The sequence below is a fragment of the Sceloporus occidentalis genome, unplaced genomic scaffold, assembly GCF_023333645.1.
Source record: "Sceloporus occidentalis isolate IW3139 unplaced genomic scaffold, rSceOcc1.0.p SCAF_1, whole genome shotgun sequence".
Lineage (NCBI taxonomy): Eukaryota > Metazoa > Chordata > Lepidosauria > Squamata > Phrynosomatidae > Sceloporus > Sceloporus occidentalis.
Genome location: NW_028316981.1, coordinates 207,014,983 through 207,041,030, shown reverse-complemented (window position 1 = coordinate 207,041,030; position 26,048 = coordinate 207,014,983). Strand labels below are relative to the sequence as shown.

The following is a 26,048-nucleotide window of genomic DNA, read 5'->3' as shown; positions in this document are numbered from 1 at the left end:
ATTGTGATATTGATAGCCACGTAAAAAATAAGGAGTTGAAAGGAAAACTTTGAGGTATAAGATGCAATAAATACATTATTTAAAAAGAGTTATCTGAAATAGCTCTTATGTTGGAAGGACAGGATTGAAAAAAACTGAAGAATGGGGAGAGCAGAAAATAGATAAAATGATTGCGAATCATGGGAAATAGTTCACATGACTGTGGATTGCTTCCTTGCATTTATACACTGATTTCTAACTTTTATGCCATAGTGAAATCTATATGATTGATAACATAACTGTTAACCAGCATTACTTCCTTTATTAGGTCAATTTAGGAAAAGGACTTAAGGCTAGAGGAAATGTTGAAGACTGGCTTGGTAAAGTTGAAGAAGCAATGTTCACTTCCCTTAGACGCCTGAGTAAAGCTGCCATCGCTGATTACCAGACCAAAGAGAGAGTAGAGTGGGTTGTTGCCGGACATCCTTCCCAGGTAACTACACTTATATACTGCTTTGTATTTGCAAGCACTTTGTAATTTTACCTTGGTGCCAAAGACAACATATCTCCATATTAAGGAATATAATTTCTCAAATATACTCCATTTATTGTTTATCTGATTCTGTTGCAGCTGCTTATACTGAACCAGTTAGGAACCTTTTTAGATAGGTGATAAGGCCCTTCTGCACAAGCCTTTTGAAATGATGGAAACAAGATTGTTGTTACACAAGGAAGAGAGCTCATGCAGCAGAAATTCTCAACTGAATTATGTAATGAAAACAACATGTTGTTAATAAAAACCAATGTCAGTTCCAGTCCCAAATATCCCTTCCATTAGAATCAAAGAATCATAGACTTGGATTCTGCCTTGTTTTCTTTATACAGGTTGTGCTGACCATTTCTCAGCTTATGTGGTGCCGTGATCTGACTCTGTGTTTAGAAGGAGATTTTCAAGATCATTTAGAAGCTTTAGAAGAATTTGAAGAGGAAAACTTTGAAGTCAGTATTAATACCTTTTAATACTTTTTAAGAAGCCTTGGTCCTCATAAGAGGCTTCTTTTTTAAAAAACCAATTTTGACATATTTTTAAAAACCAGAATGAACTAACCTAGGCTGCTGCCACATTGCAGAATTAGTGCAGTTTGACACCACTTTAACTGTTATGGTTTCCTCCTATGGAGTCCTGGGATTTGGGCAATTAGTGGGTAACAGCCCCATGGCTGTTAAGCTGTGGGATGCTTCAGAGTGCTATATTTCCCCCCATACTTTTCACCATGTATATGAAGCTGTTATGTGAGGTCATTAGGAGCTGTTTCTTCCTAGCAATAGCAATAGAATGTACATTTCCATACCAGTTATCAGTGAACTAACACTCCCTAAGCCGTTTACAATGTGTAAGCTAATTGCCCGCAACAAGCTGGGTACTCAATTTAGTGACCTACAGAGGGATGCAATGATGAGTGGTCCTTGGACCCCTGGGATTGAACTTACTTGTGGCTGTGAGTGGCTGCAGTACCAGCATTTAATCACTGCACAATCAGTGTAAACTGCTTAAAGAGTGTGGAGTTCACTATGAAAAGTGATATTGCTAGTGCTAACAGGGGCTGTGCAGGGGTTAGACCAGTTGCTGGATGCTGTAATGGGCTGGATGAAGGCTAGTAAATTGAAACTGAATCCTAATAAAATGGCATATCTGTGGATCGGTGGTTCTTAAGAACTGGTGGAATTAGGTAAACATCATGTCCTTAATGAGGTTGCACCCCCCTGAAAGAGCAGATGCATACCTTTTTCTTTATCTGAACTAGAAAGTGACTCATAAAAACAACAACTGACTTTACCTTAATGCATCTTACATCACTGACTGTATGGGACTGTAATCTGTTTCATCCTTTGAGCAGGTGGTGGCATCAATGCTCTTTTAGCAGAAATTTGTAGAGTTGCTCAATGGTTGAGATTCGGCATATTTGCTAGATTTTGCTATTTATCTCTTTGCTGCAACCGGAATGGATTCTGATAGATGGGTTTTACAAGCAGTAGTTGCTTTTGAATAGAAATTAATCACATACTCACCCTTATTAGAAATTCTCTCAGATGCTTTCCAGAGCATGTCCCAGAAGAGAGTACAAAGGTACTTACTATAAAGAGACCTTCTGTGGAGGAAAGCATGTAGCCCACCCTTAAGGTACTTGATGGCAGCCTAGATCTTTTTTCACAGTAGACTTACTTCTTAGGGAAGAGCATTCCTTGATGTCCTTTCCCTCACCACCTCCTTACTGTGCATACTGTACTCCTGACCGTCTCATTCTTCAGAAAGTGATCTAAGCATGGTTATAGGTGGAACTGGTGTTGGAGTTAGAGGGCAATTACTTTTGTTTGCATGATGTCCTTTCACCTCTATTGAGCGGTAAATGGAAAATAATCTGCTCTTTCAAATATCTCCCTTTTACCTCTCCAACAGTTATACCAATGCTAAGTACCAATTTACCCCTTTAAAATGTTACTACATTGAGTAAAATATGAAAATATTTCTAAATTTTTTTCCTTCTCATTTTACAGAGGTTAAATGCATTGGCTTCACTAGTTCGTGGCAGCCTTCCCAAGTTGCACAGAAATATCATAACAGCACTGATAACTATTGATGTACATGCAAGAGATATTGTAACTGAACTTGTAGGGCAAAAGGTACTTACCGTATATACTTGACTATAAGTCGACCTCATGTATAAGTCAAAGTCAGGTTTTGGGACCAAATTATGGATTTTGATGTGACCTGTGGATAAGTCAAGGTTAAAACTTAGGGGCATGTAACAAAGGATCTTAAGGATGAAGCAAACAATGGCAAAGAACTTACAAAATTCCAGCAGGCCTAACTTTTTGCACTCAAGACTAAAGACAGGATGGATGAGAGAGCAGGAGGGGGGGGGTTAGTGGTTCCATAACAAATTACACTTTTGCCTTTCACCAGGGGAATGGTCCCTTTTTAATAAGAGTCAAAGTACAGTATATGGATAAGTTGATTTAGGTTTTTTGGATTAATTTTTTGACAAAATTTCTAGATGAGTATATACAGTATTTATTTATTTATTTATTTATTTATTTATTTAATGTAAATATTTGTTGATTTACAATGTTATAATATCTATCTATCTATTTTTATAAAGGTGGATACTGTTGATAATTTTGATTGGCAAAGGCAATTGCGTTATTATTGGGACCTCGATCTGGATAACTGTGTGGCTAGAATGGCTTTATCTCAGTATACGTATGGCTATGAATACTTGGGGGCATGCCCCAGATTAGTGATAACTCCACTCACGGTAAGACTTTGACTTCATCTGCGTGAATATACTTGGAGATATAAGAGAGAGTTCATATAGTAGAGGTAATAGTCATAGCTGTTATATTTATTTATATCCTGCCTTTTTCATGGCTTGTGATTCAAATATTACAAGTTAAAATGGATAAAGTTGAAAAATTCACATTATTCAATACTGGAACAGTTAATTAATCCAACAATAAAATTAAAAGCAATTAAAAACATGACCATTAAAAGAAAACATAAAGTTGTTATTGTTAAATTGTTTTCATTAGATTTGTTATAAATAACATCCATCATCTTTTGTTTTCAAACTATTTTCTGTATAAAAATATGTTAAATTTGTTAGCAAATTAAGTGGGGTAGGGATAAAACCTGCACTCTGAATTATCTTTGTCTAAGGGTGCATCTCCACTGTAGAAATGGTGCAGTTGGATACTACTTTAACTGCCATGGCTCCATCCTATAGAATCCTGAGGTTTATAGATATGTGAAGCATCAGCACTCTTTGGCAGAGAAAGCCAAAGACCTTGTAAAACTACAAATCCCAGTATTGCATAGGATGGAGCTACTTAAAGTGGTTTTAAACTGCAATATTTCTACAGTGTAGATTTACTCTTAGCTTTAAACAATTTAGTTCAGGTTATCCCAGGGAGCATCTTCTTTCATATGGATATCATAATTAACTGAGACAAGTAAAGAGTTTGGGTCACTTCCTCAGACAATCCTCCTAATTTACTTGGCATGTAACACAGAGGTAATGGCAGCTATTGTTCATACTAATCTAAAAGGCATGCGTGATCTAAAATTTGACCTAAAACATAAGATAAAACACACCTTGACCTAAAATTTACTAGGATTATTAAAATTTGGCCTTATTTGTGAAAGTAGAGGTTTTACCCTTCCTGTCTCTGGCATGTGGAAATAATTTCTACTAATGTTATTCCATGCCATATGTGACAAGGTCATTTAGGGAATACACTTTTCCCTCCACATTCAATGGGGTTAGGGGCACAGGACCCCCGTGAATGTGGAAAATCTGCAAATAACAAAAACACTATGTTTTTATCTAAGAGAACACCTCTCTAGGAATCTCTAGGTCCTCCAGGGGAACTCTGTGGTCAACATCTGCCAGACATTGACCATAGAATTGTGCTGGAGGAGCCACAAATGCCTAGTGGCGTGTTCTCTCTAGGAATCCCTAGGTGCAACTTTTGGTTAAAGTTGACCATAGAGTTGCGCTGGAGGACCTAGATATTCCTAGAGAGAACATATTAATAAAATGCATAAATAATAAAATCTGCAAAAGTCATACCCGCAAATGTGGAGGGATGAGTGTAGCAGACTCTTTTTAAGTGTCCTTTCACAGTACATAGTTATAGCACTATGACTGCATGTAAACCACCATGGCTACATACCATGGAATCCTGAAATTTAGTTTCACGAGGCACTTCAGCTCTGGTTGAGAATTGTAAATACTTTTCTCTAAATGGCACATCCCAGGATTCCATAAGATGGACCATGATGGTTCATGTGGAACCATAGCACCATATCTGTGCAGTGTAAAAAGCCTCTAAGAATCATATAAAACACATGCAATCAGCTTTTAACAAACAAACAAACAATTTATTGAGTAGTCCAAGGGCCGTTTCAAAATACTAGTAACATAATAAAAAACAGTATCACAAAGCTATATATAAAATGTAAATATAGTGCACTAGGTGCAATAAACCTCCATACAATATAAATACATATGCATAACCTAAGCGTGCACCAGGACCAGAATATGCACTACTTGTATACAGCTTATATATATCCGAAAGATATACAATATGTGCTAAAGAATATACTAGTAAACAGATAAAATAGAATAGTTAACAATTAAACAATAAAATGTAACATAGTTAGTGAGGGCGATCTGGCTGAGACATCTGTCACCCCATTGATCGCCAGGGTTGATTTGGCTGATCTGGCTGGCTAGGCGGGTGTCCCCTTCCTCCCTCACCGCTCCATGTGCGTCCCTCCCGAAGCTGCGCGCTCGGTGGAAGAGGACGACCGTACCGTTCTTCGGTCAAGGGTATACGATAGCTGCGCTCCCCTGCTAGAACCTCCAAACAATCAGCTTTTAATTTCTAGAGGTAGAATATTGTGTTTCGGATAATGATTCAGAACTAGGATTATACTGCAGGGCTATTGTAATTCTGTCATCTGTTATAGTGGTATTCAATATCCATGCACATGTATTTTTTTTATGCTGTGACTCTCATTAGGATCGTTGCTACCTCTGCCTTATGGGAGCACTGCAGCTTGACCTAGGTGGAGCCCCAGCTGGACCTGCTGGTACTGGCAAAACAGAGACAACTAAAGATCTTGCAAAAGCACTTGCCATCCAGTGTGTTGTGTTCAACTGTTCAGATGGCTTGGATTACAAGGTGTGAAACCTGGATGCGGTAACAAAATGAGAGCATGCAAGCAGTTATAATTCTCACTAGGAACCTGCAGTTTATAATTTCTATAAACAATCAAATGCTATATCATAACAAGCCAATGATCTTGAACAAAATAAAATAAAAATAACCATTGGATGTTATGACCAATTGTAGGGCTAGGGGTTGCGAAAAGATCAACTAGTAATAGACCACTTTTGAAGGGTGTGGTGTTCACCCAATGGCTGTTAGCCAGGTAATACTTTAAGGAAATTACTTCCTTTTTATTATTGTTGTTGCATTTATTTGTATAGCACCATAGGCTTTATATAGCGCTTTACAAAGGAGAGAAAAACACAATTCAAAATAGAAACAAAAGCCTACCTACGGCACAAAATCTAAAACCACAAACAAGATTATAAAATTAATAAAATATTGCTTTTTCATGACTACTCAATCTTCCAAAGCAAGCAGAAAAATAGATTAGCAAGATCTTTAGTCCTTTAAAAAAGGAGGTGACTTAATTGCTGCAGGAACAGAATTAACAGGAAGTAAAAGGACAGTGCTATGTGTAATTGCATTTGTTGAACGTTTGACAGTTTACTAATGCTAAGAGCAAAGATCTGCTTTTAAAATATCCATCTCCCATTAGATATGACCCAAAACATCCATGGTCCCTTAAAATGTTTACCATGCCATTCTGCTTGGAAGGTAGCAGATGCACGGAATGGTGTAACTCCAGTCAGAGTGAAGAAGGAGATAAAGGTCTAGGAAAGCATCATGAAGTGTGTTTGAACCATATTGTTGGTTTTCAGTCTTCCCTTAGTCCTCTGAAGAACAGTAAAGGCCTGATGCTACAAAAAAGTTAGCATTAAACCAGGACAAAATGTTCAGACATAAAGACATGCCAAGATTCACAAGCAGACTTCAAAATGTAGTTTATGATCCTGGTTGTTTTGTCCCCAATAAATTATGATTAATTATCTGATCAGACTCAGATACATGTACAAGCCGTAAGCCTGCATCAACATTATGCCTGAACTAAATAGGTCATAATTACAGCAAAGTGTAAAGCTGTTTTTGCCATGATGATTTTATGTTTGACAAATTAATCATCTCCACATATAATACCAGTAAATTACGTTACTATGGAAAGTTATAGGAAAAAAGTATTTTCTTCAGACTTCTGCCACAAGATGGACCATACAATGTGGTCCTCATGTGAGATGAATACATGCATATCTTTAATTCTACTTTGAAGGAATGTATTAGCTGATATTATAGTTGATTTGAAATGGTGTGCTTGACTCATGCTAGCGAGAAAATACTAATATTACTAGAATATATGAATATTGTTTCAGATGATGGGACGTTTCTTCAGCGGTTTGGCACAGTCGGGAGCCTGGTGCTGCTTTGATGAATTCAATAGAATTGATATTGAAGTTTTGTCTGTAATTGCCCAGCAACTGATTACAATTAGGAATGCAAAAGCTGCAAAGGTAATATCTACAGTTTCTGGATGACAGAAGGTCTGTTCAAGTTTTTAACATTTTTTAATGTAATCCTTTTCCTTCTTTTTAAAACAGCTCAGTCGGTTTATGTTTGAAGGGCGTGAAATAAAATTGATTATGACTTGCGCAGCCTTCATTACAATGAATCCTGGCTATGCTGGACGAACAGAATTACCTGACAATTTAAAAGCGCTCTTCAGGCCATTTTCAATGATGGTTCCCAACTATGCTTTGATTGCTGAGGTATTTTAAAAAATACATTTCATTAGTATGCCAGAGATGTTTAAGAACAGCATTACCACATGAGAATAATGCACTGTATCAGTTCCTTTGATGGGAATTAAAGTTACACATTCTGGATGGCCCAGAGAATCAATCCACAGAGTTTCATTTATCCCTGTGTGCCAGCTCATGTGCAGGAGTTCCAAGTCTAAAATGATTTTCCCTTAGAACAGTTGACTCCTGTACCTTCACTTCAATTTTTAATTTTCCTGCTTAGTCAACTACATATTTTTGTCTTTCACTGTCAAGTAAAATTAGGGGATAATTTGGGCAATGGAGGTTACACAAAAGAAGAAGAGATTGTTTGAGAAGAGATTGTAGCTTCAGGAGAGGTGATTCTGAAAAAATGTGGGGGCGGGGAGACAAAGCATTGATGAATTGGCAAAGGATTCTGACTGTCAGTGACTGCCCCCCAGCCCCCCCCCCCCCATTAATATAAATATGAGTAATGCCCAGCCAGAGTGGAGTAGTGGTTTGAACATTGGACTATGATTCTGGAGATCAGAGTTCAAATTCTGGCTTAGCCATGGAGTCTCACTGGATGACCTTGGGCAAGTCACACTCTCAGTCTCAGAGGATGGCAGTGGCAAACCCTCTCTGAAGAAACTTGCCAAGAAAACCCCTTAGGGTTGCCAGGAATCAGAAATGACTTGAAGACACACAACAACCAAATGCCCAGATGGCCAGAAGACAGTGGACTTCTGATGCTTCAAATAACAAAGGACAGAGGAAAAAATCTTTAACTACAAGTGAGAGTGATTCAGACAGTGTTTCTCAAATGCAATTAAATCAATCATAAATGCAAGTAATGGTAAAGAGAAAAGCAGACTAAGCAATGTTAGGCTTAAGTATGATAAAATTTTAAATGGGCGCAAAAATAAGAAAGCAGAGTTACTGTACCTTTTCAGAAGGGGTAGTATGAATTTACGGTTAATTAAGGAATGTTTGTAAGATATTAGATTGTCAAACAAAGGGGCTTGACATTGCATAGATTTCCATCATGAAACTTAAATTTAGTGTTAAATATATTTACACAACTGCAATTTGAGCCATTACAGGAATCTTCATTAAGGCAGTTGACCTTTAAAGTAATTTTTGGTAGCAATAACATCAGCTAGTCAGATGTCAAAGATGAGAGCATATTCCAGACTGTGTAAATGGAATATGAAAAATTGACTTTGGTATTAACTCCCACCTTTTTACAAAGTGTTGTTTAAATAAGGGCCTGTTTCAATCAATAAACTTGCCAAATTTTTATCCAAATCCAACTCATGAGCTAGAAAAGAAATGGTACACATTAGATGTGATGCATTCTATAAAGGCATACATTAAAAGGTTCAAACATATTGGAAGGACCAAGACATCATTTGTCTTGCTTAATGTGAAGAAGTTATGAAATAAAGTATCCAAGACTGTAATTGTACTTTGGATAAAGGCGTATATATTTCTTTGTTATGATCTGGTGAAGGTTTCTGGGACCCAGAATGTTTGACTTCATTTCATTTCACAGATGTCAATGAGCACAGCATATGTGATGTCAGCATTTCTTGAGGATGTTTGCAATGCCACTGTGTGGAAAGAACCATTGACGTTTACATGGCATTATAAAATAGCTTGATATATTCTTCACAGGGTCACGTTTTGGCACACTGTGTTGCAGCCAGTTTTGCAGATGTGGCAGCTATACCCGTTCTGTGATGAAAGAGGGCTTGGGTACAAGTGATTGGTACTTACCAGAAAAGCAACCCACTCCTGCCTTAAAGGTGGCTGCATGTTAAAAAATAAATAAATATGAATGCATATATTTACATATATTTAATAGTGCCACTGTACTCTGCTTTGGTCAGGCCCCACCTGGAATATTGTGTCCAGATCTGGGCACCACAATTCAAAAAGGACATTGAGAAACTGGAACGTGTCCAAAGGAGGGTGACTAAAATGGTGAAGGGTCTGGAAACCATGTCCTATGAGGAACGACTTAGGGAGCTGGGGATGTTTAGCCTGGAGAAAAGAGGGTTAAGATAGCCCTGTTTAAATATTTGAAGGGATGTCATATTCAGGAGGGAGCAAGCTTGTTTTCTGCTGCTCCAGAGAACAGGACCTGGAAGAATGGATGCAAGCTGCAGGAAAAGAGATTCCACCTCAACATTAGGAGGAACTTCCTGACAGTAAGGGCTGTTCGACAGTGGAACACACTCCCTCAGAGTGTAGTGGAGTCTCCTTCTTTGGAGGTCTTTAAGCATAGGCTGGATGGCCATCTGTCGGGTATGCTTTGATTGAGATTTCCTGCATGGCAGGGGGTTGGACTGGATGGCCCTTGTGGTCTTTTCCAGCTCTACAATTCTATGATTCTATACAGTCGACCCTCTCCTTACGCGGGGGATCCGTTCCGGATCCCTCCACGTAAAGCGAATTCCGCCTATGCTCAAGCCCCATTGGAAACAATGGGGCTCATGCATGGCAGTGCGCGGGTGCCACGGGCGCACGCACCCATTCAATTGAATGGGACGCTCTGCCCGGCGGCTTGAGCTCATAAGCTCAAGTCCGCATAAAGTGCACCCGCGTATGACGTGGGCGCGCTGTATTTACCTAATGGATTCTGTGGGATACAACACTGACCACAGGCCTGAGAAGAAACTAAAGTGAAAGCATAGGAATCAACTGTTTTACTGGACAGAATTGTAGACTTGGAATTTCTGCACATTAGCCAGCACACAGGATAAACCCAAACTTGCGAATTGCTTTTCTGAGCCATCCAAGAATGAATCGTTACAACAAGCATCAATTCTCCTTCATTATTATTTTTAAAAACAGGCTCTCTCCCTTAACATGCCTTTGCAAAACAAAATACAAATTTTGTATTCTGACTTAGTTCATAACTGATGTAATGCATTTGGTATGAAGCTTCATCTAAAAAATACTAGCACATAATTTGGTGTAGTTGTTTGAGCATTGGATTACTACACTAGAGACCAATGTTTGAATCCTTCCTAAGACATGGAAACCTATTGGGAGGCCTTGGGCAAGTCACACTCTTTGAACCTCTGGGAAAGGCAATAGCAAACCTCTTCTGAACAAATCTTGCCAAAAAAAACCCATGATACGTTTGCCTTAAGGTCACCATAAACCAGAAATGACTTGAAGGCACGAAAACAGCAAAATCCTTGGTAAGGGCCTTGTTCTGCTTTGCCTCTTCAGGTGATATGTTCCAGATAAGGTCTGCAATTCTTATGCATAGAAAGGGGAAGAATAATTTGTTTTTGTATCTCTGTGTCCCACATACAGTTGTTGGCTGGTTTGAGAGGTTGTTGAATCTCATCCTCTATTTCTGCTATATTAAACCTTGCATTTTTTTCATTGCTGAGCAGAAGTAAAGTCACTTTTATTTAATAGAAATACTTGTGAAAGTAAGTTCTTAGGAATATTAAGAATCTAGCTCTTAAGATTTTACCTTTGATACCTTCTGTTGCTTTCACAGATAGAAGGATGCTGAATGTTTAAAAACTCATAATATATATGAATTGCATTCTTTGCTTCAGTTTTATATTACTGTGGCTTCACTTTGAGTCAGATTGTATACTTGTAGGGTTTTGCTTATGCATTATTTGTTTTGAAACAACAGTTAATACACTTTTTGTACTTCAGGTTATTTTATACTCGGAAGGATTTGAATCAAGTAAAACACTTGCAAGGAAAATGACTCAGATGTACAAACTCTGTAGTGAACAGCTTTCTCAACAGGACCATTATGATTTTGGAATGAGAGCTGTCAAATCAGTCTTAGTCATGGCTGGGTAAGAATCTACATACTATATGAAATTTTACAAAACCACACATTATGAATCAAATAGAATAGAATCTTTATTATGGTCATATACCAATACATAGAAAGGTGATACAGAATAAATGAAGGTAAGAACACAGGTTAAACACAGGAATTTAAAATATTCTTACAGATTACACACCTTCACTATAGCAAGATAAGATTGGTACTAGTCTATTTATACAAAATATAAAATTGATTGGTGAATCCTTGGTATTTATATAATAGAGGTGAAATAAGGTTGAGGCGGATGTCCCTATAAAATTAGCACTGGAGTAATACATGCTGTGTTGTTACTGTTTGGCCAGAGTCACGGGGCATAGTTTGTCTGAGAAAGAAGTCTTCTTATATCGGCCATCAAGGACAGATGAAGGGCATGACACTGTGCCAGAGTAAAGGCTCTCTGGTGTTTAGGTACTTTGAGTTTTGTCAAGTATGCCATAGGTGATGCCAAATATCTGTTGGAATCATTAGCAATAAAGGTTGGAATACTAGCTAGATCCAGTTGTCCCTCTATATCTACCACCCATTGTTTGATAATTGATTTAGCTTTATTGTATCCCATGCTCACCAGAAGATCTGAAGAGAAGACCAGTGATGAAATATTAGTCATCACTGTCTGTTTCCACTTAGACTAGAAATCATAAGCCCTATACTTTGTGAACTTCAAAATATGAATTTCCTAACTTAAACAAATACCAAATTAGTACCATTTTGATAACAGCTATGAACTCATACATGCTCTGGGTACAGATGCTCACATTTTATCTTCATTGTCAGGAGAAAGCTCTGTCGACTGTACATGTAGGAAAAAGTTACTTCCTGATTAAGTGGAGCTCAGTGAGTACAGTGGAGTCTCTAGGTCAGGGGCAGGCAACTGTTGGGGTTAGGGGGTTACATTGTCCCCTCCCACACCAGGACCCTATAGCTATGCAACCCTCACTATGCCCTGCATCTCTTGTTTTCAACTTTATAATTTATATATACAGTGCGCCCTTCTCTTCTGCGGGTGATCTGTTCTGGAACCCCCCCCCCCACGTAAGGGAAATACCGCGTATGCTTGAGCCTAATTGAAAACAGCATGCGCGCCATAGCTGCGTGCACCATAGCTGCATGCACCATTACCTTTTCCGGCGCACAGCTTTTAGCGTAAGCAAAATGTCCCCTATGTTTTATAGATGTTTGTTTAATTTGCCATATTTGGATTCCCCCATTCAGTTTTTGCTCCAGGAAAGGTCTTTTTAAAACCAGGAATTAAAGAGAAACAACTTACAGTTTACTTCTGGGTTTTAAAAATAACTCTGTCTTGGACCTAAAACGGACTGCACATTAAGGCAAAAATGGTAAAATTGCATGGAGAATATTTTTAGTTCCACAACAATTCTTTACTGTGGCCCAAAGAGCCAGCAAAATCAAATTCACCAAACATAAAATAAATTAAGGGACAAGGGACAATTGGTCAAGTCATATAGACTGAGCTTGTTTCAGACATTTTCCCTAATACAGAAGTTAGCTGTTTTCTGATCCTGATTGCCTCAGACAAAAACTTGGCAACCACCAATGTCACACTAGGAAAAATAGTTGTTCACTAAAGCCAATATTTTAAAAGGTTATTATTATTATTATTATTATTATTTTAAAAATCAGAATTGGAGAGTTTTTGAGTGCCTCAGATATGGCCTCTGGGGACTGTGGTTCACACTGTATCACCCTACTCTTAATCAATGGGTATCTGTATATTTTTAAGTAGTTCTGATTATCATAGGTCCATGCAACTTGGAATAGAACAAGCAGTTCACAGCTCACTGGTATTTTCTGGAGGCAAGATGCAACTCTTGTTTTTATTCCTGACCTATTTACTTGAAAAATGAAAGGGTTGTTGATCACCTGGCAGGGTACAAATCATTGCTAATGGGCTATTTGCTTAGTGATCACAAGCTCCGGAAGGAGAATGGAGATATGTATACAATACATTCAAGATCCATCACTTTTATTTCTTTCAAAGATTTGTAAAGTTACTGACCAAATCACAAGTAGGGAATAGTTGTATTATAAACACAGTTTTACTGCTGTTGTCCATTGCTTTAACTGCAACTTAGGTATTTTCTAATTTTTAGGGAGGCTGACTATGAATTTATTGTTATCTTAATTGACATAAAATAACTGTAAATAATAGCGTGAATGTTATTAACTAAAGTATACTTGAAAACCATTGTTCTTCTATAATTTTAGATCACTTAAAAGAGAGAATCCAAATCTTAATGAAGATGTTGTATTAATTAGAGCACTACGAGATTCCAACCTCCCAAAATTTCTCAAAGATGATGCTGTTCTGTTCAGGTACCTTATTACTTTTGAGATTTATTTTTAAAAAGTAATGACATGATTTTTATTTTTCTATCACTGAATTTGGCTATTCTGATGTTTCAGTTGAACTAGTTATAATATTAATTATTCTTGCTTTTCCCCACTCAAGGTAATTGACAAAGTAAAAACAAATATAGCTTAAAAATTCACACTATAGAAAAGTTAAAATATAATTAAAGTAACAATAGAATTAAAAATAGTTCAATGCATATCCATTAAAGAAAGCAACAAGTAAATAGATATTAACTATATTGCACAGTTTAAATAATGGAAATTAAATACAATGTCATACCAGATTAAGATAAATGGATTTTATGTCTCTTAGCTTTTCTGTATTTCAGTTAAAAATGTGTTTAGCTTGACTCTGCAGTAAGTTCATTGTTTTAATTGTGTAGGTGTCTGTATGTCTAAAGCAATTTTTAGAATCAGTTACATGTCTGTTCAGCTTACTCATAGGTAAGAGGATATGTAATTGCAGCCTAATATCAAGCAGCTCAGACTGTGTGTATATGTTACTTTTTGGTGTTGTAACCTGTCATTTGCATTCTGAATAAAAAGCTATAGGATCACAACTGATCTCATACTTTCTTAATGATCCAGGGCTCTTTCCAGCTTCTGATGCAGGATGCTCCCTAGAAAAATCAGAGTTATCAGTGGTGGTTCCTTTTCCCTGTCCCAAGTTTCATTTAAAGTATTCTTGTAGCACCTTTGAGACTAACTGAAAGGAAGAAATTGGCAGCATGAGCCTTTGTTGACTTCAGTTTACTTCCAGCATCTGAGGAAGTAGACTGAAATCTATGAAGCTCATGCTGCCAACTTCTTCCTTTCAGTTTGTCTCAAAGGTGCTACAAGATCTCTCCACATACTAATTCTACAGACTAACAGAGTTATATCTTTGAATTCTACCATTTAAAGTATTATTTGTTAAAACACTTCTCTCTCTCTTTTCTCTTTCTCTTTCTCTCTCTCTCTCTTTGTGTGTGTGAACTCTCCATGACTCTCTGGAGAGCTTACAGTACCAGTAATTGTTCAATTGTTTAAAAAAGTTTTTAAAAACCTGGAAGAATGTAAAAGTATTTCACCTGGGCAGTCGCTACAGAATAGACCCTCTTTTCAGTAGCCAACTGCCACATCTCATTTCATAGGAGCACCTGCAGAAGGCCCCCAGAACATCAAAGTCCTGGAACACATGGATTTCTTCAAGGAACTTAGCCCCTAACAATTTATTTCTTTAAAGGTCAAAAACAGTAGTTTAAATTGAACCCAGATATAGACTTGAAGCTGATACAGATGACAAAGCACAGGCATACAATGATCAAGTAATCCACCTCCAGTTAGCAGTCTTGCACCTTTGGTCTTGACTAATGGAAATTGTCAGTCTATTTCCAAAGAAAGCCTCATGGCAAGGTGATCTCTGTTGAGGTAGGATCACGACTGATATATCAGCCTAAGCTGGAAAAAGACATCCCAGTCACAAGACCATGTGCATTTCCATTTATATGTGTAGTAGTTTGTGTGGAACTAAGACTCTGAAGACCAGAGTTCAGTTCCTGTCTCAATCATGAAATCCACTGACTGACCTTGGGCAAGTCACATACTCTCAGTCTCAGGGGAAGGCAATGGCAAAACTCCCCTGAACAAGTCTTGCCAAGAAAAGTCCTTGTTAGCTTTGCCTTAGGGTCGCCATAAGTAAAAAATGACTTAAAAGCACACAACAACAAACTGTAAGCCTGATATTTTCCATTAAAAAGTGCAGGACAGATTAAACACCACTCAGCTGAGGAGACAAACCACATAGTGACAAAGCAGCACCTCTAAAATACAAAATTTTCCCAGAAGAATATTATGGGCAATTGTATCAAAAGCCTTTGAGAACTCCAAAGGAATCTGAAATATAGTCCTTGCCTTTCTCATACAAAATATAATATAACAACAGGGAAACAATGGCACACACATACTCCTGCTCCATAATTAAAATTCAGAGGCCTCCTTGAATAAAAATACCTTCAACTGCTGGCAGAAACAAAGCAGAAAGAGACCAACTGGATGTCCCATGGAAGGAGGTGCCACAGCCTGGGAGCAGCCATAAAGAAGGCTGTCTGCCAAATCCTCGCCAAAGAACTTGCAAACTGAAAGCCTTCCCCTGCAGATCTTAAACCTCACACTGGCTTGTATAAGTAGATGACATCTTTCTGACACTCTGGACCCAAACATAGGCATGTTAGTCAGGAATATCAGTATGCAAAATGGTCCTGTAGCACTATAGAGATTGTGCAAAAGAAGTTGTAACATCAGCTTTCGTAGACCTGAGGAAGTAGACCAAGTCTACAAAAGCTTGTGCTATAACTTCGTTTGCACAGTTAGTCTCAAATGTGCTACAAGATCTTTGTATGTCACAATATGTTTCTGAGAGTTCCAGCATCACTCCCTGGGATAGATTACAGAAGGTTTTAAATGACTAAGAAAAGCTGTGTTGGACAACACTAAAAAAGTAAATTCTATGTAAAGAATTGTTTCTTCGCCAACACCACATAGTAGACTTAATTGAGGCTTGTCATGAGGATTTCTGTACTAATTACATTCTAGTTGTCTACCATCTTGCTTCATTACCCTCAGCTCCTATATATATATATTGTGGAGCTTTATGAACGCTGCTGTACAAACTCTGCTCAGTGGGAGAGAGTTCTTGGGAGCAATCATGCCATCTGTGGAAGTAATCTCTGTGTTCCAAAACGTAACCAGGGATTCATCTTAGTGCCAACCCTACCAAGAAGAAATCCCCCCTGCCCCCTAGGATATGATCCATTCAGATCCCAGCCAAAATGAGCTTCAAGGATTTGCCAAAATGAAACAGCGTTATATATACAGCAGGATGGCAAATTATTGATTATATAGATATGATAAATGGATACATCTTTAGATTGTATAAATGTGATAAACTGATGCAGAAATAGTACATACCCAAGCTGGTTTGCACGAGATAGTTGCTCATCACCCAGTGTTACTGTTTTTCCTCCAGCTGCCAAAGGAACCATTCCATAACAAATCTAAATATTGAAAAGCATTTTGATCAACCAACAGCAATCAAAAATATCCAAAAGTGATGCATCCTCATTTCTTTTAAGTTTCCCATAGCCATGTTGATGTCCACCATAAACCACTTTGCATTCTAGGCCTAATTTGTTCCTTCAGATCATCGTCCTTATGGACAAAGGTGCATACCTGTACTACCTCTAGGAGCTCAGGGACTCCCTCAGTTGCACATACAAGTTACCCATTCTTAGGAATTGTCTGCAGTCGGTCCACACCTTCAATAAGTATGGCTTCAAATCTTTCTCCTTTGCAGATGTTAGCTTTGAGAGGAGGGTCATTCAGAAGGTGGTGAGATTAGACTGTGATTAGCAGTTCACACTGCTTTTCTACATTCCACTTTATTACACGAGTCATAGGAAATAAGGGAAGATATGAATTAGCCTGTCAATCCTTCTTAATTCTAGTTCCAGGATAGGGCAATCTACCCCATCCCTCTCCTGTAGAAATTTAGATGAATACTTCATAGCACTTTACGTTTCTAGACCACTTCATACACAACACTATAAATGCAATATCTTTTAACTTTACTCAGAGAAGCTGTGTTTGCAGTAACTAGATAAATTAAATTTAAATGTTGCTCACTAAACAACCATTTATAATGTGTAAACCAATACCACTCCTGTAGAAATTTAGAGGATGCAGATGCATTGGACAGCTGTAGGTATGGGACTTTTGAATCCAGTGTGTTTCCTTTCTGTCGTCTCATGTTTTATCTTAGTTATATTTAGTAGCTGTCCTTTAGAGTTTATTCCATGTTCTAGTAATGGACTGGAAATGAAAGGTTCTCTACACCTCTTTCCAATTTTTAACTTTGTGTGTGACCATGGACCAGCATCCCATCTTGTAAAAAAAAAGAGAAAGAGAATTAGCAGGTAAACTCAGATCCACACTCCTTTTGCCATATAAAATGTTTAGTGTGTTTATTGTGCTGTTTGTTTCAATATTGTCTTGAATGCAGGAGAGATCGGGCATAAATACTTTAAATAAACAAGCAAAGCTTTTGTTTTCTTTTTGTTTCTGTTAGTGGGATTATATCTGACCTTTTCCCTGGAGTTGTAATCCCAGAGCATGATTATGGAGTGCTGCAGTCAACAATAATAGATATCATGCTTGCCAAAGGATTACAGCCTGAAGATACCATGGTTCACAAAGTTATACAACTTTATGAAACTATGCTGGTAAGGCATGGTGTCATGCTTGTTGGCCCAACAGGAGGTGGAAAAACGACAGTTTACCAAATACTGGCAGACACGCTAGGTGCATTGCATGAAGCGGGTGAGCAAAATCCTTTCTACCAGCCTGTTAAAACATTTGTTCTGAATCCTAAATCAATCACAATGGGTGAACTTTATGGTGAAGTTAACAATTTAACCCTGGAATGGAAAGATGGCTTAATGGCTCTTAGTGTTCGAGCTGCTGTGGTCGACACCTCTGAAGATCATAAATGGATAATCAGTGATGGACCAGTGGATGCTTTATGGATTGAAAACCTAAACACTGTTCTGGATGATAACAAGATGCTTTGTTTGGCTAACAGTGAAAGAATCAAACTCACACCTTCTATTCATATGATGTTTGAGGTATTTTTATTTCTTGGCTTCAGATTCCTTTCTAATATGTCATTCAATATGTAACCACAGTTTGTTGTAATTCTGTTCTTGAACTCAGAAGAATCACCATTTAAACCTCCTAAAGAGTACTTTGAGAGCTAGAGGAGTTGCAAACAGAGAATCTGTTTGAATGTAGAGTGGGTAAAATAGGAGATTTCATTATTATCTGCAAGATAGTTGTTTTTTACATTCTTTCAGAGGATAGTCAACATGATGTGGAAATATTCAACCTCACTCTTGTTATTTTCAGTATTCACACTTTAACAAAACCCATGTTCTTTAAGATAGAACAAAATAATGGCCTGTTACAGACAGCCAAAATAAAGCTGCTTCGAGTCACAGTGGAGGTATGGTGTTTCAATGATGCATACATCCTAAGAGTCCAGAAGTCGCACCAAAGTCACGCTCCAGACCTAAGGACTGGAGCGTGGCTTTGGTGTGGCTTCTGGACTCTTAGGACGCATGCATCATTGAAACACCATACCTCCACTGTGACTTGAAGCAGCTTTATTTTGGCTGTCTGTAACAGGCCAATGGAAGCTGAGGAAGTACTATTATGAGTTAAAGGCAACACATTCTTCGTAATTTGATTTTTTTTTAAAAAAAATTATAAGATAGGCTAAAGATACTTATGAAATGTCTATGTCCAGGTATCTATTTTGTCTTTTTTGCATGTGTAGAAATATGTGCACTATCCATGACTTTCAGGTTGAAGACTTAAGGGTTGCTTCACCTGCCACAGTAAGCCGATGTGGAATGGTATACATTGACCCAGAAGACCTGAAGTGGATCCCATATGTAAAAACATGGATGGCAGGCCTTGAAGAAAAAGTAGGTTTTATGAAATCAATTTAAATACAAGAGTGTTTAAATTCTTTATTTCATTTGTCAGGTGAAACACAATATTCTCTGTCTCCTGGTAACTACCAAATATCTTCAGTCCACACTGTGGGTCGTAATTCTTTTAGCATGAAGACAGTGACCTATTAGAGAGAAAGAGATGTATGTTTTACATATAAATTAATATGTAAAATCCTTTCTTCTGGAATAGATGTTCGTATCTTTAAAGGATTATGAAAACAATATAAATATTTGTTGTTATTTTAGCTCAATGAAGAAACAAGAACATATTTGTTTGAACTCTTTTGCCGTTATGTTGAAGATGGTCTAAAATATGTGCACAAAAAGTGTACACAAGCTATAGCACAAGTGGATATCAGTAAAGTTGCAGCTCTCTGTTGTTTACTGGAATCATTGCTACTTGGAAAGGGAGGACCAAGTATGAAACTGGTAAAACTGTTTACTTTCTATGAACTATTCTTTCTGTTTGCAGGGTATGGAAAAAGGTTTTTCCCTTTCCCAGACCAGAAGTACTATAATAGCATATAATCCTTTCCTATGTCTTTTAGGCCCGTTACAGACCGCCCCAAAGGGGCAGTCTCGGGCCGCTGCCTGTTGCAGCGTGGAGGAGTCGCAGCAGCCAAACCGCGCGACTCCTCCGCGCTGCAAAGAAGGAGCGTGAAAACCGCGTTCCTTCCGGCAACCCGGAAGAGACGCTGCAAGTGCCAAAGCGCGTACTCGCGGTGTCACTTCTGGGGCGCGACGTGCGGATGCAGAGCATCTGCTACATCAAGATGGCGGTGGCCGTGTGGAACGGTCGCCGCCATCTTGTACGGACTCGGTCCGTAATAGGGGTAAGTGCGTGCGTAAGCCATGCACTTACCTTAAAGCTAGTACGTCCCCAGGACGTACTAGCTGCCCGTGTGTAACGGGCCATCAATAACTTTCTCTGTGAGTCTCTATATAATCTCAGTGATAACAAAACTAATGCATTATGACAAAATTAATGCTTATTTATTGCTTATTTACTGAATGAGATCTAGACTGATGCTCTCAACTTCTTTTTGACTCCCACATTCAGTTTTAGAACTATTGGAAAGCTGAACTAGCATAGCTACTTGGATCTGCAGCATTGTTATCTTACAAATGTTTATTCCATGTTATTTATGTTTTTTAAATATTGTTCATGTGTTAGGGTGAATTCTGGGGAAGGGAAAAGGAAAGGGGTACCTCTATAGGTGTGATCTTGGGCAGAAGAATGTATGGTATTGGGGGCTGAACATGCTAGGTAAAGGAAAGGTGGGATAGGTGCTTGATCTTCCCTCATTCCTCAAGATTCAGGTTGTCATGTCAGCTTGTCCTCTGATCTGTTGGTGCTGCCCCTAAATGCCAGGTCAGTCTGCAATGAAAATAACTATTATTTTCATGGTCAGGTTGTGATTGCAGAGGCCAACCATGTAGATATGGCATTCTTAGCCAACTTGACCTCTCCCACCTTTGTCCATATAAATATCTGTTACAGTCCTAACAAAAGTTGGAGAGTGGAGGTGCAGGAGAAGGTTCCATCATCCATTAGAATTCCATTTTCCTCATGAGGAAACCCATCTGCCCAGATACCAGTTTTGAGGACTTGCACCTTGTGCTGGGCCAGAGAGACAGAATAGGAATGTTACTGGTGTACCACCCACCCTGTGATCTCTTTTCCTGAACTGGCTGAGATGGTCTTAGAGAATAGGGTTTTTACTACATTTATTTGGGCATGAAAAAATAGTCACACGTATGTCTATTTATTTACAGCATTTATTTTGATTTTGATTTTCTTCTACTTTTGTGTTTAGGAACAGTCAAGATTAAATTCGCTTGTATGTCAGACTTTTGTTTTCTGTTATTTATGGTCAGTGGGTGGAAATTTAACTGAAAACTGTTGGGATGGTTTTGATACATTTATAAGACAGCAGTTCGAAGACAATCCAGATGCCAAGGTATGACACATATCATACTTCTAACACTTTTTTATATGTAGTATTGGTCACAACATATGGAAGAATAAAAAAAAAATTCTCCTCAATTCCAGATGTACAAAGACACTTCCAAAGGTTTTCCTTGATTCAGATATCCCCCAGACAAGTCTTTGCTTTTAAATGTTCTTTTTCTGTACAAAGATTTAGTTTTGGAACAACAGATTATTGCAAATAGCTAAACCCTGCCCTTTGTAACCTACAACCCTTTCAGTGTATCTTAGGTATGAAGCTGTAACTGTACAGTAAATTAGAAATAAATCACTGTTTTATTTCTTTACTCAGCATGATTAAAACAGGCCCCAAGATTGTACCCTGACTGTCTCTCATTGGGCCCTTTATTAAAGCAAACTAGCCATGATTCTTCTATTGTGACACAAAATGTCTTCTGTGGCATATAGTATGAATTATTTATCTTGTGTGAAATCCTTTCGTTTCAGAAAAATGTTGTAATGATCATGAATGTTGGCAAGTATCTAAGAATATATTGATAGATTCTGCTAATATTTTAGGAATTGAAGAGAATCTAAATGGGAGATGCATTTATTCAGAATGCAGAATTATTCAAAACTCTTACATGCGTGCAAGAGAAAAATAATAATAATAATTTGTTTTATTCATATACCGCTATTCCAAAGATCATAGCGGTGAACAGCAAGTAAGCTATTTAGCAAGTAAGCTAATTTGCCCCCAACAGTCTGGGTACTCTTTTTAGCGACCTCGGAAGGATGCAAGCCTGAGTCGAGCTTGGGCCCTTTTGCTGGTCTTGAACTCGCAACCTTGTGGTTTTGAGTGAATGGCTGCAGTACAGGCATTTAACCACTGCGCCACCAGGGCTCCTTGTTTGCCCATCTAGCCATGGGCTTCCCTATTTTGCCAGCCTCTCTTTCCAGTCATTGCCAAAAATGAAGGTCATTATTTTATCATTGTAGCTTCCAAGCTCTGGTGATTTGTGGAGTGTTTTCATTGATTTTGAAACAAAGCGTCTTGATCCTTGGGAGCGAATTATACCTACCTTTAAATACAGTCAAACCGTGCCATTTTTTGAAATGCTTGTTCCCACAACTGATACTGTGCGCTATGGCTTTCTAATGGAGAAAATGTTAGCTGTCAACCATTCTGTGTTGTTCACAGGAATAACTGGAGTTGGCAAGGTAAGAATCCTATAACTGCATAATAATGGGATCATTTAGAGGGTAGGAGGACAAGTATATCTACTTCACCAAAAATTATTAGATAGGAATTCTAGGCACCAGTCATTCTAGTAGTTATTTTGTATAAAGTTCTTGAATTTTGTAAATGGCTCTTGTTACACAGGTTTTTGTTAGATAGGATTTGTTTGCTTGCTTGTTTGACTAAATTGTCAACACAGCCCTGAGTCAGGATATGTTGTGTGGGAGGAAAAGGCTTGCATCTCTTGCTTCCACTGCAGTCCTAATTGTTTTCATTTTGTGTGCTGCTCTATTTCAGTTGCAGTGGTGGGGATTCAAAGTTAGTTCTCTTCACATCATGTTTCAAATCTGGTTTGCTCCACATCTGATTAGCTATTTACTAAACAAAGAATGCATATCCCTCGATTGAGTGTGATTGGGGAATAGGACTTTGCTCGCTCTGGGAGAGGAGAGACTAGAAAGTAAAAGAAGTGTGGCGCACATCCTTGCCCCATATGTGTGGTTATATTGGGGGAGATATAATAGCTTGGTGAACATCTATGGCACCCTCTTAAGTGAGGGTTAGGTCTCTGGAACTGCTTCTATAGGTCTTGAGACTACAGGGGTAGGAAAAGAGATTTGCCTTGTGGCTGGCCCAAGACATAAACCCTCACTTAAGTCTTGTGAGTTAAGTGAGGGGATCTTGGGTTGGCATTCCAGATGTGAGCCGGCCGGGGCGCAAGCCAATTTTGCATTGCCATTGGGGCTCAGGTGTTTCACCCAGGGGAGGCTAAGGAGGTGGTTTAGGAGCTTACAACCTGCCCCAGCCGCTAGGTTGCTCCCCCATTTTTTTGCTGAGCTCAAAGAAAACAGTTAAATAGGTTAAGTTAAATAAAGTTGCCCATTCTTAACCCAGATCTCCATGTCTGGTCTTGTTATTTCCTTAGTTATAGCAATAGTTATGCAGTGCCAAAGTATGTGTTACAAGTCACAGCTAGTTCGGTTTACAGAGATCTCTAAAGATGAGGAAGGAGAGATTGACAGTGTCTCAGACAGCTCATTGTTTTTGCCCTTAGGGAAAATTAGTTAATTAAACTATTTCTGTCATACAAGTTTCTATCATACGTATTTATACATTTATCTAATGGAGAGGATAAAATGAAAACAACAACAACAGAGGTATAAGAATAGGATGATATCTTATAAATTCATTGCACTGTTTAAAATATTTATTTAAAATTCTGCAAAGTGAACTGTCAAAATTTTCAAAATTTTTGAATCTGTCCATTATTGTGAAAAGCTTCATCACGCTAACTGAATTAGCAGCTTAACAGTGGTAAAGTATAAGTAGGCATACATTAAAAATCGCAAATGGATGTATTTATAAAAAATTGGAAACCATTTACAGGATATGTTGAGCAATTAAAAGGAGATATTAGTTTCATCGGGTTTGATAGGAAACTGAAACTTGAGTTTATGGGAGAAATGTAGAATAATGCTAATATAGTTAATATTTAGGTTAGAAGAAGAATTAAAAAAATTAAAGGGAAAGGAGAACATTACTATTTAAAAAACCAGGTAGAGAATAGGCAGTAAGTGTTTTAAATGGGAGGAGGAAGGGAATTGTTGTTGTATGTTTATATGGGTTTATGTCAATGTCTATATATGTCTATATTTATGTGTTACATTTTTAATAAAATTATTGTAATTGGAAAAAAATGGTATGACACTGTGAGCCTGAGCTGACAGCCAGGTTAGCACAGGCTTGGCCTGCGCTATCCTGACCCCAGTGCTCACCCGGGTTGCTCCCCTGGTAAGCACCGGGTTGGTCCCCAGGTGAGCACCAGTTGGTCCCTTGGTGAGCACTGGGACCAGGCACAGGGATGGATGAATATTCACACATCTGTCCCTGCACTCACCCAGAACAGGCGCATGGTCCTTACTTTGCTCTGCATCATCCCGACTGAGAAGCCCCGCTATATGGTTTTACAAGATGGGGGGTTTGGCCTGCACCATCTGCTCTAGATGATGCGATGCCAGGCGGTGGTAGATTCTTGTGTACCTAATGCATTCTGTTAGGCACACCCTCTTTTTCTTTTTCTTAAGTCTGTAGTTGCAAAAGCACTACTAAACCGTATACAAGAAGAAGCTGGCTATGTTCCTGTTTATATAAATTTCTCTGCTCAGACTTCATCATCAAGGACACAAGAGATTATTGAATCCAAATTAGAAAAGAAAAGAAAAAATATTCTAGGTAAGGAAGTTTAATGTTATTTTGGGAAATCTTGAATCGTGCTGGTTGTCTGCTTTACAGTTTTGTTTTTGTTTTGTTTTTCCCCTCCACCTCCTTCTCCTCCTTTTTCTTCGCTCATTCAAGGAGTACTTTAAACAGATGCTATCCTTGTTCAGATAATGGAGGATAAACTTCTTTCAGTTCCTCTACAATGATGGGACAGTTAATAAGCATTCTTCAAGAAGCTGAAGCGGAAGCTGCCAGATAATTATACCAGGAAGCTGGATGGGGAGCAGGAGGTGGAGGGAAGCTAAAATGTTCTCTTTTAAAGCAGTTAACTTCACTTAAATGAAATGTAAATGTCGGCTATAATCTGATGTAGTTTGGCCAGTGTTACACAGGAGGGCAGCATTGACTTTTGAGAAATGGATTATCTTACGATATCAAAATGAAAAGGAAATTACTTTAACCTATTACTGTTGACTAGGGGCATATTTCAGTCTTTCTCCTTACGCTCTCCCACATATGTGGCTTCATTCACAAATATTTTCTGTTGTTTACAGATTTCCCACTATATATACCTTGTGTGTGTTTTTCTCTCCCTGGCACCCCCATAAAATGTAGAATAATATATGTTTTGGAAAACAGAATAACATTGTGTCACTTAAGTGGTAAATCCAATCAAATGAATTCTCTAAGAATACAATCATATCAGATTTATTAACAATCCATACCAATGTCAACTAAGGTAATAGTCATTACTAGGATTGCTGATTAATGTTGCCTTACAGTGAATTTGGGTCAAAATATAGGTTTCCAATGAAGAAAACTTTTATTTAATGGAAAATAAACCTAAATATAATCTCTTTTAATCTAAATGAAATTTATTTATCTAGAAAAGAATTCTGCTACTTTCAGCAGCAAAGCAAACATACACACACACACACACACACACACTTTTATAATTACTTTTCAGATATTTTAAGTACTTTCTGATATCCTTGTTCAGATTCAGATTATATTTTAGTAAGTTGAATTCTAGATCAAAAAAAGTCCTGAATTTGCTTATGTTCTTATATAATCTTTTACACTCTTTTGTACCAAAACCATTCTGGAAATCACCTTTAATACAATATGAAGAAGAATTATAAAGTCATTTGAAAGAAGCAACCTTAAGATATCAAATCGCATGGTGAAGTGAAACCACAGCTGAAATATCCTTATCTAAAAATGTTCCCATTTTTATTAATTGAAACAGGCAGAGAACTAAAATCTCCAATGTGAATATGCAAACAAATTTGCTAGGAAAACATGTTGAGCTGGTCTGGAAAAATATTGTTCAGAATAGGAATCACATTTTGATCTTGAAGCAAATTCATTCACTGCATCTTGTTCAAAT

At 38.0% G+C, this 26,048-nt stretch overlaps 1 protein-coding gene across 3 annotated transcripts in view; it reads left to right on the top strand.

Moving 5' to 3' along the window:
- Positions 1-26,048, top strand: part of LOC149323271 (dynein axonemal heavy chain 6-like) — a 187,108-nt gene that overhangs the window by 53,026 nt on the left and 108,034 nt on the right. For all 3 annotated transcript variants that reach the window (XM_089488669.1, XM_089488670.1, XM_089488671.1), the window contains 15 exons: positions 308-472; positions 865-978; positions 2,536-2,661; positions 3,141-3,296; positions 5,566-5,727; positions 7,083-7,220; positions 7,308-7,475; positions 11,160-11,308; positions 13,570-13,677; positions 17,822-18,377; positions 19,116-19,238; positions 19,515-19,697; positions 21,086-21,229; positions 22,198-22,419; positions 24,523-24,670. In XM_089488669.1, the coding sequence (XP_089344795.1) occupies positions 308-472; positions 865-978; positions 2,536-2,661; positions 3,141-3,296; positions 5,566-5,727; positions 7,083-7,220; positions 7,308-7,475; positions 11,160-11,308; positions 13,570-13,677; positions 17,822-18,377; positions 19,116-19,238; positions 19,515-19,697; positions 21,086-21,229; positions 22,198-22,419; positions 24,523-24,670 (2,662 nt within the window). The remainder of the gene's footprint in view (positions 1-307; positions 473-864; positions 979-2,535; positions 2,662-3,140; positions 3,297-5,565; positions 5,728-7,082; positions 7,221-7,307; positions 7,476-11,159; positions 11,309-13,569; positions 13,678-17,821; positions 18,378-19,115; positions 19,239-19,514; positions 19,698-21,085; positions 21,230-22,197; positions 22,420-24,522; positions 24,671-26,048) is intronic.